This window comes from Ursus arctos, unplaced genomic scaffold (assembly GCF_023065955.2).
Source record: "Ursus arctos isolate Adak ecotype North America unplaced genomic scaffold, UrsArc2.0 scaffold_16, whole genome shotgun sequence".
Classification (NCBI taxonomy): Eukaryota; Metazoa; Chordata; class Mammalia; order Carnivora; family Ursidae; genus Ursus; species Ursus arctos.
In genome coordinates, this window is record NW_026622830.1 from 15,448,478 (window position 1) to 15,463,279 (window position 14,802).

The following is a 14,802-nucleotide window of genomic DNA, read 5'->3' on the forward strand; positions in this document are numbered from 1 at the left end:
GAGGTCGTGGGCCTTGCAGCCAGCTGGCCCCGGGGTCCTGCACCACAACCCCAGGACAACTCATGCATTGCTCGGAGTCTCGGCTTACCTATCTCTAAAATGGGAACATCAGTAGCACTTTCCTTTCAGGGGTGTCCCAAGAGCAACATGCAACTGTGGGTAAAGCCCCTGGCAGCAAAGGCCCCACGTGCAGGAATCACTCAGTGCAGGTCTGTGGTCTCCATCCTGGCTGTCACCATTTCTAGAGATATTACTGGAATTTTTCCCAGCGACGTGTTCAGCGTTTACCCTTGCGGAGCCTGACCCACTGAAACTCAGCCTGTGAGAGACCATCCACCCAGCCTTGAGTCAGGCCAGCTTGGCCTCTCCTCAGCTGCCGACCAGCTTTTGGGCGCGTCGCTTTCCCAAGCAGTCCCCTCCTCTGTGAACTAAAGTTAGTTCTATTTTGTGACCGTCAGGTGGCTCAGTGCTGTCTGTGACGGGCAATCTGGTTTTTGGGGAGGAGGCGGAACCTGAGCGAAGTACGAGAGGCAGCTACTCCGAGGGGCGGGTCATGCAGGTCCTGGGAGCTGGGGGTGCCCTTCCCCTGCTCCGCTTTATACCTCAACACCCCACACTCCCCGGCTCCCTTGCGTCTCACCTTCCCAGTGGGCTGACCAATGGGAGGCACTACCAGAAACTGGGGGCAGGAGAGAGCGGAAGCCAGGTCTGCCTCCCCAGCTCTCTTGGCTTTGTGTTAGGTCCACAACGATGCTCCTGCTCCCAGTGGACGACGGGAAGGCCCTGCTGTGATTCTGTCCCAGCTTCTGGGCTGTCCCTCAAACCCTGTGTCCCAACAGCTGGTGCCAAGTGAAAGAAGCCATTCATAGGAGCATACCTACGGCATGGTTCTGTTGATGTGAGGTTCGAGAACTGGCCATCCATCCTCTTTGGTGGTAAAACTCAGAACAAGGGTTGCCTTCAGGGGCGGAGGGGACGGCCGGGAAGGGGCCAAAGGAAACTTCCGGAGATTTTGGAAACATGTACCTTGATTGAGGTGTTGATTACACAGGTGTTCACGTTTACAAGACTCGGTAAGCCGTACGTTAAGACCTGCGTGTTTCACTGTGTGTAAATCATGCCTCGATAAAATTGGTTTACCAAGAAGAAATCCCTGTTTAAATACTGAGAGTGTTCTCTGATTTCCTGGCTGGAGTCTGATGAAAACACAGTTTTTATTTTTAAACATAACATGTAGATCTCAGAGGAGGATGGAAAATTTATATGTAGGGTTTAAAAAAAAAAACCAAAAACCAGTAACACATGAGACTTCAGACAGAATTTCACGCTTGGGTTGGTTTATTTCAGGCCACGTCCCCAGTCCCCAGGGGCTATCCTTCATTCTCCCCTACTTTTCTGTGGTCTTAAATGTTGCAAAGCACCAACCTATATATAAAGTGTCTATAGCTCAGCGCCTGGCACATGGCAGGTGCCTGAGAAAGGTTCATTCTTATTAATACAAGTTGGGTTTCACTCTCAGGCCTGTTTTCTGATTTTCTTCAAGACAGTGCGATTTCACCTTGTGATTTGCACAAAGCACGCAGCCTCTGAATTCTGCCCTGGATGGGGAGGGCTTTCTCAGACAGCATGAGCCTGGCCTACAAGCTCTTGCCTAGGTGTGTATTCAGGGACGTTTGTATGTCACTCCAGGAAAGGAAGCAGGAGATTCAGAATATCTGTGTGCCCCTCTTCACCACAGCCCCAGAAAAATAGTCCAGGCCAGCACCTGCCTCGGCCTCATGACTAAGGGACAGCTGGTTGCCCTATCTGCTGGAAACCTTGCCTACGCACATGTTCGATAAAGGCTGTGTGAAGGCTGGGAATGGACCAGAAGACCCTGGAAACCTTGGCCAGCCCCCTAGGCTGTGAGGTAGAGGAAGGGGGACTGGGGCATACATCCCGGCTCGATCTCAGGGTCCAGATGGACCAGACGGCTTGTGACCATTCTTGTCCTCCAGCACCTGGATGCCGTTGCCCCAGCCAAGGGTGCGGGGAGGGGCCGTCCTCCTTCTACTCAGGGCCCAAGCACTGGCCTGCCTGTTGGGGAGGGCGGGCACGGAGCCTCTGTATGCCCAGCCCTGCTCTAGAAGGCACCGTTCCGTGGGCCGCGGCCCCTGGCAGGTGGACAGGGCCCAGGCAGGCACAGGCGGTGCTGGGTCTCCAGTCGGCAGAGGCGGTTCTGGTTGGACACCCGAGTGGCCACGCCCAGCCCGCAGGTGGTGGAGCAGGGGCCCCAGGCCGTGCTCCATTCTGGGCAGGGGACACCAGGGGGCAGGGGAGCGACAAGGCCAGAAAACTGGGGTCCTGGGGAGAAGAAAGAGAGGTCAGCACTATGAGGTCAGGGCTTGGCAGCCAAGTCAACCCAGCCGCTAGCGGTGCCATCTTGGTCAAGCGGCTTAGCCTCTCTGGACCTCAGTTTCTTCCTATGTAAGTTTCCTAATGGGCAATTGTTAGCACTGAATCAAAGAACGGCGGGGACATGCTTAGAAAGGTGCTGTAAGCACCTCATTTGTGTCGGTTACTAGGCAACTACGATGGTGCTGGCCGTGATGGTCCCCCAGTCCGTGGTGGGTTTCTCATTTCTGCACCCCATGGCATCTTCCAGGAAGGAGGTTGTGGCCTGCGTGTAGAGGTGCTGGGACCCAGTGGCAAAGCTGCTAGACTTTCTGAGGCTGTACCTGGAAGAAGATGGGGGGTTCAGCACTGACTAGCTTCTCCTCCTCCTCACATTTATTCTGCTCTCTTAATATCATGGTGTCCTTTCTTCTGGTCCTTATTAACCAGATAGTTCTCAACGGGGGGCGATTTTGCCCCCCTGCCCCGGGACATTTGGTAATGTCCGGAGACATCTTGGTGGTCACGACTGGGCGTGGGGGTACTGGAATCCATCAGGGGTGCGGCTAAACCCCCTGCAGTGCACGGGACAGCTCCCACACGACAGAGCATCACCCAGCCGGTGTGTCACAGGTGCCGTGGTCGAGAAAGCCCGATAGGCCCGTTTGTGCAGGGTGAATGGGCGCACACACACGGACACACATATCGGAGATCAGATTTGCATCTACAGTGTCCCATCCTGCTGGTTTATACATGAGATGAATTCGCTGGCATTCTCCTGTGTGTTTAAGTGGATGTGTCCCATCCCATCGTAGGGATGTGACAGCCACCACGGCTGAAGCTCTGGGTGCAAGGCACGGTGACTGCTTTCCTTGGCATTACTCATCCAGTCCTCCACAACTCTGCAAGGTGGACGCCCTTACTCACATCTTACAGTTGGAGGAACTGAGGCACAGAGAAGTGAAGCAACTTTCTCAGAGTCACACAGCTAGGAAATAGCAACGCTGGGCTTAGAACCCGGGCAGGCTCTGTGCTGAACCCACCATGCTCTCCTCTCATGTGGCACCGTCATCAATGGACCAATGCCTTCTTTTCGGATGCCTTTCTTTAAAAAGATCATGTTCATATAATTATAATAACCCAGTGATGTAACAGTAACAAATTCTTTAAAACTAAAGAGTTTATAGCATGAAGTAACTGTCTTTCCTCCACCTCTGCCCACCCTAAGCCCACATCCCAGAGGCCTCACCTGGTTCAGTTTTGAGTTCCTCTTTGGATAAGCCCAAATAACTACATATTATTAATATTATGTAATATTCAAATTATATAAATGTAATATTAGTACATATCAATGTATTAGAAATAGAATAATAGTATATGTCGTAATAGTATACCTCTGCTATGAAGTATGAGCGTTCAAGTATCCTAGCCCTCCTTTCCCTTCCCCGCTCCGCCACCAATTTTTACTTTCCATTATTTGTGATTTAAAATTATATACTTGCTGTTTTGTCAGTTTTAAGAGGTCTGGTGACTCCCCACTCAGTTTTCCTAGTCTCCTCAACCACCAGCCCCTCCCAGCTGCGGTCAGGGAAACCTGGGCTTTGGCAGGTCCAGGTGTCCCGGCTCCTGAGAAGCCCCGCCCCTGCCCCCAGGTGGCCTTGGCCCAGTCTTGGGCTGGCCCAGTGCTCACCTTGGGCCGGGAGGCGCTGGACCCCCAGCTCCCTTCCCTGGTCGCACACCCACTCAGGGCAGCACTTGCCGGGGACTTCCACCCTCCTGGGATTCGGGCAGTCCCAGCTGGGCAGCCGGATGTCCTCACTGCACAGTGGCACACAGGTGAAGCCGCCGTCCTCACATTGGCAGCGAATCCTGCAGTGGGGCTGGAAGGTCTCCCCATCCCGGTACAGGCGGCCGTTCACCTCACAGCTCCTGTCATCCTCTCCCCCTGCAGAGGAGAAACCAGACCCCCATTCAGGACCCCCAACTTTCCCCTGGGCAAGACCGTGCCAGCCACATCCTGCACACGGTGTCTCTGCAGAGCTGGCCCAGATCCTGCTGGGGACCAGGGCCCTTAGGCATCTGTGCACTGCCAAGGGGCTCCAGCCCGCCATAGGCACCCCGTCCCTATTGCCAGGCTGCTGTGGCATCCGCGGGAAGGCAGTGTGGCGTACCACATCCTGGCACAGGAACTGTGGGGACACTGGCCTGGTTGGAGCCCCCACCCTGCTTTTTATTAGCTATGGAGCTTGGCCAAGCGACTTCACTTCTTGCCTCAGTTTCCTTATCTGCAAAATGGGTTATAATGGCACTTATTTCACAGGGTTGTGGTAGAGACTAAATGAAATGATGTATGTAATGAATCCAACATAAAAGAGACCTTCAGTAGATCCCAGCTGCTCTCTTGTTACTATTAACATAATTAATTACTATATATGAATAACATAGGACTTACATCACACTGAGAATTCATGCAACACACCTTCATTGTGCATCTGCTATGCTGTAGTCATCACTGTCAGGCCCGGACTTAACTTACTGTCTTTGTGACTTTGCATAAGTTGCTTATCGTCTCTGAGTCACCTTAACAACAGCAATGATGAGAACAGCTCGGTACCTTCAGGTACAGGACATAATATGTCCATAGCATTGTCACTGTGCTAGGCATATAGTAGGTGCTCAAGAAACACTCTTCAAACGAAGCCCTCAAGATACGGGCGTAATCCCCGCTTCCTCCACTGGACAAGCACTCCTTGAGGGCTGGGGCTGAGAGTGTTCAGGCTGGCACCCTCCCCCGCTCCTCCCTGCGCTGGCTCAGAGCATGGATGGGACACACAGACCCTCAGGAAATGCCCTTTAAATGAATGCCTCGTCCAAGGCCCTGCACAGAAGAGACACTAATGAAAGAGTTCTGATTTCCTATAGTTCCAGAGATACGTAGTGTGCCCTTCCTGGCTGCCAAGCACTGGGCTCCGAGACAGGACTAAGACACAGTCCTTGTCTTGAGAGATGGAGGGCCAGGCAGGGGAGAAATGTGAAAGTCACCGTCTGCAGGACAGAATGAAAAGCCGTGGAGAGGCAGAGGTGAGCCGCCCAGGGAGGGCAGAGTGAGGATTCCAGAGGTCCTGGAGACACGGGTGGCAGTTCAGTTGGGTCTGGGGAGAGATTTGCCCAAAGGCAGGTTTTCCCAGGTCTTCAGAGAAAAACCTCCAACAGGCCCAGACCCATGCAGTAATTTGGGACCTGCATAGATGTGGGTGCCAGCCCCTGTTCCCACTTGCTAACTGTGGGGCCTGGGGCAGATCACTGCATGTCTCTGAGCCGCCGTACCCAGCTCACAGGACCCCGGGAGGATGAAATGAACTAGTTACTTAAAGCATTTCGCTGCAAGCCTGGAACATAGCAGATGCTCAATGAACAGGAATAGGGGATGCTCATTCCTCTGGGGAGGACAGAACCAGAGCCAGCTCTCTCCCTGCTCCTTCCAGGCCACAGCCCTCTGATGCCAAATCCCTGACCTTTGGCCTGGATCATGTGGCTGCTGGTTTCCTGGAAACTAGGGGCAGCTGCACCTTAATCCTGAGGGGTCTCCCACCAGAGTCCTGGAGACACAGCCCTGGGGCCTCCTGGTCTCCAGGAGGACCTGGTAAACACAGGGATTGTTTCGGAAAGTCAGCTGGAGGGGTGATACTTTTAGCAAGGTTTCCTGGCACCTCTCCTGGTCCTCCAGCCCAGAGCTGGCTGGGGGTGGGGCTCATGATCCCTGGGCGGCCACTGCCCACCCTGGGGGCTGTGTGCACCTTTGTGCATGGTCCCAAACACCAGGAGGCACCTCCAAACGTACTCCCTCTTCAATCCACCCCCCCCCAACTATATACACATAGAGTTGCCAAAACCCTACTTCCTCTTCCAGGTCCTTCCAATGCCCCCTTGTCCAGCAACCTCCCTCAAATAACTTCAGAGCCCAGTTGTGTCTTCTGGTGATCCCTGCGTCCCTCTTTCCCTCTGAGAGTCCGTTGCAGGAGAAGGAACAACAGAGGGTTTTTTTGTTTTTGTTTTTGTTTTTGCTTCTAACCTTTAGCCACTTGCACACTGTGTGACCTCAGGCAGGTGACTTCACCTCTCTGAACCCCAGTTCCGGCAACTGCAAAGTTGGTTTAATAATAGGACCTACCTCGTGATTAAGGGTAAAATGAAATCACATGTTTGAAGGACACTCTCACTGAATGGTATCTGTTACTGCTAGCCTCTCCAGAGCTCTTGCTATCATTCATTCACTCAGTCCTTGTTTACCGGGGGCCTACTATGTGCCAGGCACTGTTCCAGGGACTCATGATACAGCAATGACTGAAACAGGCAAAACTCTTGCCCTCGTTGGAGCTTTTGCTCTAGTGGAAATAAACACCATCAACAAGTAGTCTATGATGCCCAATGGTGATTAGAGCTAGAAAAATAGTGGAGGGCAGGGTTCAGGAATGGGGTGTTGCATGTGGTGATCGGGGAAGGCCTCCCCGAGAAGGTGGTATTTGAGTAAAGATGTGAAGGAGATGCAGGAGCTTGCCATGCAGATATCTGGGGGAGAAAGAACACTGGTAGAGCAAGCAGCCAGTGCAAAGGCCCTGAGGTGGGAGCCCCCCTTGGGTATTTAAGGAACAAAATAGGCCAGCATGGCTGAATCAGACAGCAGGAGAGAGAGAGGGAGTTAGATGAGGTTAGAGAGAAAACAGGAGCAGGACCCTGTGGGGCCTTGTAGCCACTTGTAGCCACTTTGTAGCCACTTGGAGGCGGTGGGAAGCTATTGGAGGCCTGGAGGAGGAGGGGAGGGGGAGAAGGAAGGATGTGATCTGATGTATGTATTGAAAGGGGTCCTGTGGCTGCAGTGTTGGGAACGGAGCAGGGAGCAAGGACAGAAGCGGGGAGACTGTTAAGGGTTGCTGCAACATCCAGCATGTGATGACAAGGCTCAGACCAGGCGCGTAGCAGTGGATGGACTAAGAAGAGACTACAATCTCAGGTTCTAGAATATTGTGAAGACTTCGCTGGTGGCCGGTATGTGGGGTGTGCAAAACGAGAGATGTCAAGAATGACTGTAAGGTTCTGGGGCGTCTGGGTGGCACAGCGGTTAAGCGTCTGCCTTCAGCTCAGGGCGTGATCCCGGCGTTATGGGATCGAGCCCCACATCAGGCTCCTCCGCTAGGAGCCTGCTTCTTCCTCTCCTACTCCCCCTGCTTGTGTTCCCTCTCTCACTGGCTGTCTCTATCTCTGTCAAATAAATAAATAAAATCTTAAAAAAAAAAAAAAAGAATGACTGTAAGGTTCTGAACGCAAGCCCAGGAAGGGTGGAGATGCCCTTGACTGAGCTGGGGGGGGGGGGGCTGCACACTCGGGGTGTGGGGCATGAGGAGCTTACGGTGGACACACGCACAGCTTGGAGTCTGCTGTCAGAGGTCCACCCGACTAGGAATTGAGAGGAAAGTCTGGGGCAGCATATTCCCTCTAGAGCAAAGATCTAGACTCCACCTCTGTGAGGTCTCATCTGTGGGGTTCACAAGCCCCCAGATCTGGCTCATAAGTACCAACTATGCTGCCTGACCAGGGCTGGAAGTTGTAGGAAGAAGCAAAGACCAAGTAGATTTTTGACCTCCTGCTGTCTGAAGTCTGAATCAAGATAGAAAAAGAAAAGCCCCTTAATAAACTTAGTGACAATAACAGCCAATATGTACTCATCGAATGCTGAGTGTCAGGCCATAGAGTGATGGAAATTAAGATTGTGGAGCCAGCTCCCTGAGTTCAAATCCCACTCAGCCAGTTATGAGCTGTGTGACCTTGGGCAAATTGCCTAACCTCTCTGTGCCTCCTTTTTTTTTTTCCATTTATGAAATGCGGATGACATTAGTACCAACCTCATATGGTTGTTGCAAGATTAAATGAGGTGATATTTATGAAGCCCTTAGTGCCTGGCACGTGGTAAGTGCTATGCAAGTGTTCGATAACTAAAGTTCAGCCAAATGCTTTATATGTGTCCTGGCTCATTGAAACAGCAGCCTGGTAAGATAAGAAGTACTTATCTCATTTTTTCCCTGGATACATTTTTTATTAGCAATCATCTATGAGTTTATAAAATAAATCACTATTTTCTCATGATTATACTCCCCTGATTTAAAAATATTGATAACTTTATGTCTACTAGTCTTGTTGGTTTTTTTAAACCTTGTTTTTTTTTTAAATTTTTTAAATTTATTTGACAGAGATAGAGACAGCCAGCGAGAGAGGGAACACAAGCAGGGGGAGTGGGAGAGGAAGAAGCAGGCTCATAGTGGAGGAGCCCGATGTGGGGCTTGATCCCAGAACGCCGGGATCACGCCCTGAGCCGAAGGCAGATGCTTAACCGCTGTGCCACCCAGGCGCCCCTAAACCTTGTTTTTTTCTATAAGTGGACTCATTATCAGTGATTCATGAGCCCTTCTCTCTCTCGTTCTTTTTTTAAAGTGATACATGCAAATAGATGAAAGACGTAGATTGCTCTACAAGACTTATTTTTAAAAAAAGAAAGATCACCCTCACGTTTTTCTGTTTTTCTAGAGCAGTGGTTCTCTGTTAGAGATGATTTTGTTCCCCAGGGGACATTTGTCACGACTTGAAGGTGGGGGACATGGTAGTGGCATCCAGTGAGTAGAGACCAGGGATGCTGCTGAAAGTCCTACCACGTACAGGACAGCCCCCCACCCCGATAAAGAATTATAACAGAGAATTATCTGGCGCAAAAAGCAAAGTTGAGAAGCTCTGAGCGCACCAAGGCTTGAGTAGTGGGAGATGTCGCACGCCCAAGGTCACTATAAATGGCAAGCTCAGGATTCAAACTCTGGTCCAAGGGCTCCCAATCCAGGAGGAAGACAGAATGAAATGTTGCTTCAGAACCCGTGTGACCCGGTCCCAAGCTGTGTAACAGCTATCATGCCCGTGAATATTACTGAGACTGTTTGCTCATCTGTAAAATGAGTCTGAAAGGACTCACCTCATAGGATCCTTGTGAGGATTGTGGGATTTATGCGAGGATCGTGTGGGAAGTTTCAGCGTACAGCCTGAGACCTATTACTCTACGCCCTCCCTAGATAAACGGTGGCACTTTTATTTTCTCAGAAGTGTGAAGGTCCTGAGAAAGGATAGTGATTCCTGGTTTGAGGAATCTGGGAGGACTTCTCGGGGGAGGAGTGTTTGAGCTTGGCTTTAACAGTTGGTTGTGATTTGGACACGTAGGAATGGGGGGGATGCCGTTCAGGTGGGGGGCATCGTCGGAGCAAAGACAAGAGGGGAGGAGCTGAGGGAGGGCCTAGGGAAACATAGGTCACCAGGTTTGTCTGGAATGGATGGTGTACCTGCAGTGAGGAGGTAGAGAGAGAAGAGCTTCTCTTTGACTCAGGACCCCTCAGCCTTGACCCTCCCAAACACACCCACCATTGGTTCCGCAAACCTGCTTACAGAGGCACACGGACCCTCGGCCACCAGGGCCCGCCCTGGGCTGGCAGACCAGGCCCTGGCTGGGGTCGCAGACGTGGAGATGGTCACAGGGCTCCCCTAGCCGCCGTGCGCACACTCGACAGCAGCCGCAGCCATCCAGCACCAGGGGCACCCCCAGTGGGCATCGGGGTGGTGGCCAGGGGCAGGCACATGGCGTTGGGCACAGCTGGGCACACACCTGCAGAGACAGAGCATGTCACTCGGCCACAGTCATTCCAGGTGGGCAGTGAGGGGTCCACGCTTTGGCCCCAGGGTCACACAGACCTGGCCTTGAACCCTGGCAGTCTGGTGACTGCCTAAAACACAGTGTGGCCTTGTGGTCATGAGCAAAGACTTTGGACTAGAGTTGCAGTCCTGTCTCTGCTCCTTATTAGCTGAGTGACCTTGGGCAAGTTACTTAAGCTCTCCAAGCCTCAGTTTCTTCATCTGTGAAAAGGGGACAATAGTAATATTTAACTTGGAGGGTTGTTTTTAGGAGTACATAAGATGATGCGTGTTAAACCCTGAGCGCACAGCCCGGCCTGCAGTAGAGGCCCAGTGCGTTTAGCTATGCTGATCGCCATCGGTAATTACAAGGAGGGACTTAGGCCCTGCCCTCTAGAAGCTCACAGAAAGGCAAAAGCAGCGAAACAAAGGATTACAATGGCAGGGTACTGAGAGATGGGGGAAACTGAGCTCCAGAAAGAGAGGGGGTCTTGCCAAAAGTCACAGCGTGTTAGTTGCTGAGCTGGGAGCCCGCCTCCTCCTTAAGGATCCTGTAATAGGGAAAAGCCTGAGCCAGGGACCCACCCCCCAGGGACAGGGTCAAGGTATCGACCCAAGTGTCCTGGTTGCTCCTCCACATTCAGGACAGAGAAATAACCAAACCAGAAACCAGATGCCGGGGTATCCCCATATATCCATTTGAAGGTGGGGACCCAGAGGCAGGCATAATTCAAGATGCTCCCCGCAGCCCTCTTGGCGAGGGACCAATCTTTAGTTCAGTAGGATCCTTGGAGGACCAGGGGGTTTTATCTGGAGATTGGAAGACTTACAGTTTGCAAAAATGGAATGAATCCCCTCCTAACTTCTGTGCCTAGTGCCCACTTTGTCCCACCCCTAGGAACCCCCAGTCCTGCAAACCTGCGGTCAGTGGCATGCAGCTTGCACCCTGGCCACCAGGGGCTGCCCCAAACTGGCCAACCAGCCCTGGGGAGTGGGGGTGTTCCAGACTGGGACAGCACGGGTAATGAGGCAGGTGGGCAGCTCTGTGCCCAGGGCCTCACAGGGGAGTGAGTCTCCATCTCTGCAGGAATTCCAAGCTGGAGACGGGGTGATACCAAAGCGATTCTAGAGAAGATGGCCTAGACTTGCCCCCCAAAGTCTGGTCTGGACCAACAGCATCAGCATCACCTGGAAGTCTGCGGCAGCACCTAGGACCCCTCTGTATGAATCCAGTGCTGCATTGTAATAAATCTGGACATGATTCTCATGGAATTGGCCTGAGGAGTCATGAGCTGGACTTTGAGGTTCCCTTGCTTAGTGAGGTTGGGCTTCCTTGGTTAGGGAGAAGTGGGGACCCTCACCAGAATTGGCTCTCGAGTCCCTCGCACCCAACAGCAGGGTTGCCAGGCTACAGGCCTTCCGCTTTGTACTCGGATTCCCGCCGTGGGCTCTCTACACAGCCAATAACAGGTAGAGACTGGAATCTGGGTGCATGTGAATCCAAGGCCCGGGCTCTTATTACCACGCCTACCTCTTGACCTTGGGCAGCTCTGTTGCAGCTTAGCCTCTGCCTCAATTTACCTGTATGTTCAGGAGGGATGGTGACAGGTCAAGGGAGCCCAGCCAAGGAGAGATAGGCCCTCTCTGGACTCCCTGGATCTCCAGGGCCTTCCTCACCACCCCGGGCACATGCAGTTTCCCCAGACACTTGCTACAATCACCAGGGGGAAGAGCCCTAGACGTGGAATATTCTAGAGAAAGTTGAAATCCAAGTTGGACCACTGATGGGCTGTGTGACCTTCAACACGCTGCTTCCCTGCTTCATGGGGAGGGAGCTGTTTCCTTTTCAGTAAATGGGGGTGGAGACCACCTATCGTGAAATGGTGACAGGGATTAATGGCTAGCTCTTAGTCACCGTGACTTTGTCCGTTTCCAGGTCTCTGCCACCTGCCCCTGTTCACAGGCCTGAGCCCAGGAGCCCACAGGCTGCTGGAAGACTTAGAATTCTCTCCCTGGGGATGGTTGTGGCTTTCCGTGTTCGTGATGACTAAGTCCCTGATTCTGCGCGGGATGCCGCCCGGCTCCCTGGGACAGGGAAGAAGGGAGGGGTGGACAAGGAGTCCCAGAGGGCTGCGTTTTGGTCTTTCACTTAAGCCAGGGCCCAGAACCCCAAGTCCCCCACTCCAACTACCCAAGCCACCCACCTGGGCATCATGTTTCGCTCAGCCCCTGCGGGAGAAGAACCAGTGGGATTGGGATGCCAGTAGGGTTTGTAGCCTTGCCCCCACTCCTGCTCAGGACCCAGGGAGAAACGCTCCTGCCGTGCTCCTCAAAGAAGCATAATCATACAGTGAGATCATGGCTTATGGTGGGGCCAATCTCCATGGCATCGGGAACTCAGCATTTGCTGAGGGAATGATGGGGCTTGGCAGCTGTGGCCTTGGTCCAGGTAGGGGAAGAGGCACAGGCAGCAGGAGAAGCACAAATAGAAGTGCCCCTTCCCCAGCCCCCTCACACCCAAGCCTGGCCTGGGCTCCACCTCCTCTAGCACTCTGATGTTTCTTGCTGTGTGATTTTAGGCAAGTTGCTTGCCCTCTCTGAGCCTTGCTTGCCCAAAAACAGGGGGTAATAATTCCTTATGAGGTTGTTGGATATGTTAGGCAAGGTAGATATTTCACAAACCTTTTGAAAAATGTTCCATAAGAGGAGATCATTATTCCATGAGGTGTGTCCCTGCCCCCCTTCAGCCCAGGTCTGCAGTCACTCACCACCAACGGCATTAATGCCCTTGCAGTGTGAACTTTCTAATCAGCTAGACACCAGCCCCCATTCAAATCCTGGCTCACAGTTAGGCAATGCAGGTTTTATGCTGCGTCTCCCCATGTGTAATGAGGACACCCCCTTCAGCTTTGTAGAAGGGCTCTGAGGACGGCGAATACCCATGGCCCTCTTCTTTTGAACACCTGCCACGTTCCAGGTCCTGTGCTGAGCACTTCTGATGAATTACATCAGTGAGCCTCACAAAGGTCTCATGGTCATGACGCCCATTTAGCTGAGGAAGCAGCTGAGGCTCCGAGAGAAGGGACTCGTCTGTGGTGACACAGCAGAGCTGGCCAGAGGCAAGTGTCTGGGCACCGGGGAGGGAAGCTGAGCTGTGCCCACCCCTGGGGACCTGCAGGAATTCTTCCAGGGGATCCTTGCAGTGATTTTACACCTCCCCCACCACACCAAGGAAGTCAGCAGGACGTTTTGGGGCCCGGGGCCCCCTTACCTTTGACAGGAGGCAGAGGATGGAGAAAGCCAGAAGGTGGGTCTGTGGCATGCCTCTCATGTCACTGTGTCCCCCACGGAGCCAGCTTTGAGCCTGGGAGGCAGGACCTGTAAGTCTTTATGTTCCGGCGGCTGTGAGGTCACTCCCGGGCACACACACACACACACACACACACACACACACGCACACACGGGCTGGTCTCTGCGTTCCCGCTCCTCTCCCCATCCTCATGCTCCCACTGATGAGCCCATTTACCTGAAGATGAGTCCGTGGAGGCCACCAAGAGGGTACCTGCCAGTGTGAGTGTGAGTGTGTGTGTGTGTGTGTGAAAGCCAGGGCCAGTGCCAGTGCCAAGAGCCTGTGACAGGCTGGCAGGGGCCTCTCTTGCTCCTCCCAGCCCAAGGGGGGCTTCCGAGCCGCCTCTGTGGCTGCTGCAGCCCTGCCCCAGACCCCTGCCCAAGCCCCGGGGCGCTGTGGACCCAGCAAGAGCTCCACAGATACCCCCTTTGCAGCGCTGACCCAAGTCCTCCGAAGCCCTGTGGCCTGGACTCTGGGCAGTTTCGGCTGGGCCTGTGGTTTCTGGCAGGAAGATTGGCAGCCACCCAGAGGCGGGTGTGACCCAGAGCAAAACTTCCCTGGGCGGCCTGTTTGCTTTTGGCAACAAGGGGCCTCCCTCCGGCCTGCTTGCCTGGGCTCTGGAAGGTGGCCCACGGTGGAGGAGCCCCTGCTGGTTGGACCTACTGTGTGCCGGCACTTGCCGGGCCCTGCCAGATGATCTGGAAGAACCAAATCTATTCTGTTTAATCCTGCCCCCTCTGTAGGAACGGGAGACACAACAGTGACCTTGGGACAAAGCCCAGAGTGGGAGACAACAGTGGGAAAACGGGGAATTCCTGGGCATCCTGAGGAGGGGTCTTTGTTCCGATGGAAGGTGAGGGACGGCTTTCTGGAGGAGGTGTCTTTACAGAGAGCCACAGACAGAGGGGGTAAGAGAAGGCAGAATGTTGCAGGCAGAGGGAACAGCATGTATGCCTAGGCGGGAGTGAGCGTGATAACGTGCCTATTCTGGGAGCCAAGGTGCGGCTGGAGCTGAGGGAGGTGAGGAGTGGTGTTGTAAGTGTGGGAGCAGGACACCCAAATTCAAACCCCCCAGTTTCTGGGGGCGTCTCCATTGTTCTAGCCGCCGGGGGTAAGGGGTATGAGGACAAGGGCTTGGACCATAGAATTTAGTAAAGATAATAACAGGTGGTGTCGAGAGCAGGCTGAGGAAGGCTTTGGTCCCCATAATCTCCACCAGGACCCCAAACCTCAAAGTGAGGGCACTGGCTTCCAGAATGGGTGGTGGGTGAGGAAAAAGAAGAGTGACCTGATAAAGGGTCAGACCAAGTGATGTGCTCAGGGGGGACTCCATCCCAGCTGCAGTCCTGGGGAGGGAGGCG

The 14,802-nt window shown here is 53.3% G+C and overlaps 1 protein-coding gene across 5 annotated transcripts; it reads right to left on the minus strand.

The window, feature by feature from the left end:
- Window positions 1-1,320: 1,320 nt before the first annotated feature.
- Window positions 1,321-14,069, minus strand: CCN5 (cellular communication network factor 5). 5 transcript variants are annotated; one of them, XM_026503588.4, is made up of 6 exons: window positions 13,619-13,939; window positions 13,364-13,456; window positions 9,850-10,066; window positions 4,064-4,318; window positions 2,544-2,717; window positions 2,268-2,343 (listed from the first exon to the last, which is right to left on the minus strand). In XM_026503588.4, exons 2-5 carry the CDS (start codon window positions 13,421-13,423, stop codon window positions 2,569-2,571), a joined length of 681 nt encoding a protein of 226 aa, XP_026359373.2. In that variant the 5' UTR covers window positions 13,424-13,456; window positions 13,619-13,939; the 3' UTR covers window positions 2,268-2,343; window positions 2,544-2,568. The 5 variants fall into 5 exon arrangements, with proteins under 5 accessions (XP_026359372.2, XP_026359370.2, XP_026359371.2 ...); XM_026503587.4 differs by having other exon boundaries at window positions 1,321-2,717; window positions 13,619-14,069; XM_026503585.4 differs by lacking the exon at window positions 2,544-2,717 and having other exon boundaries at window positions 1,321-2,343; window positions 13,619-14,017.
- Window positions 14,070-14,802: the final 733 nt, after the last annotated feature.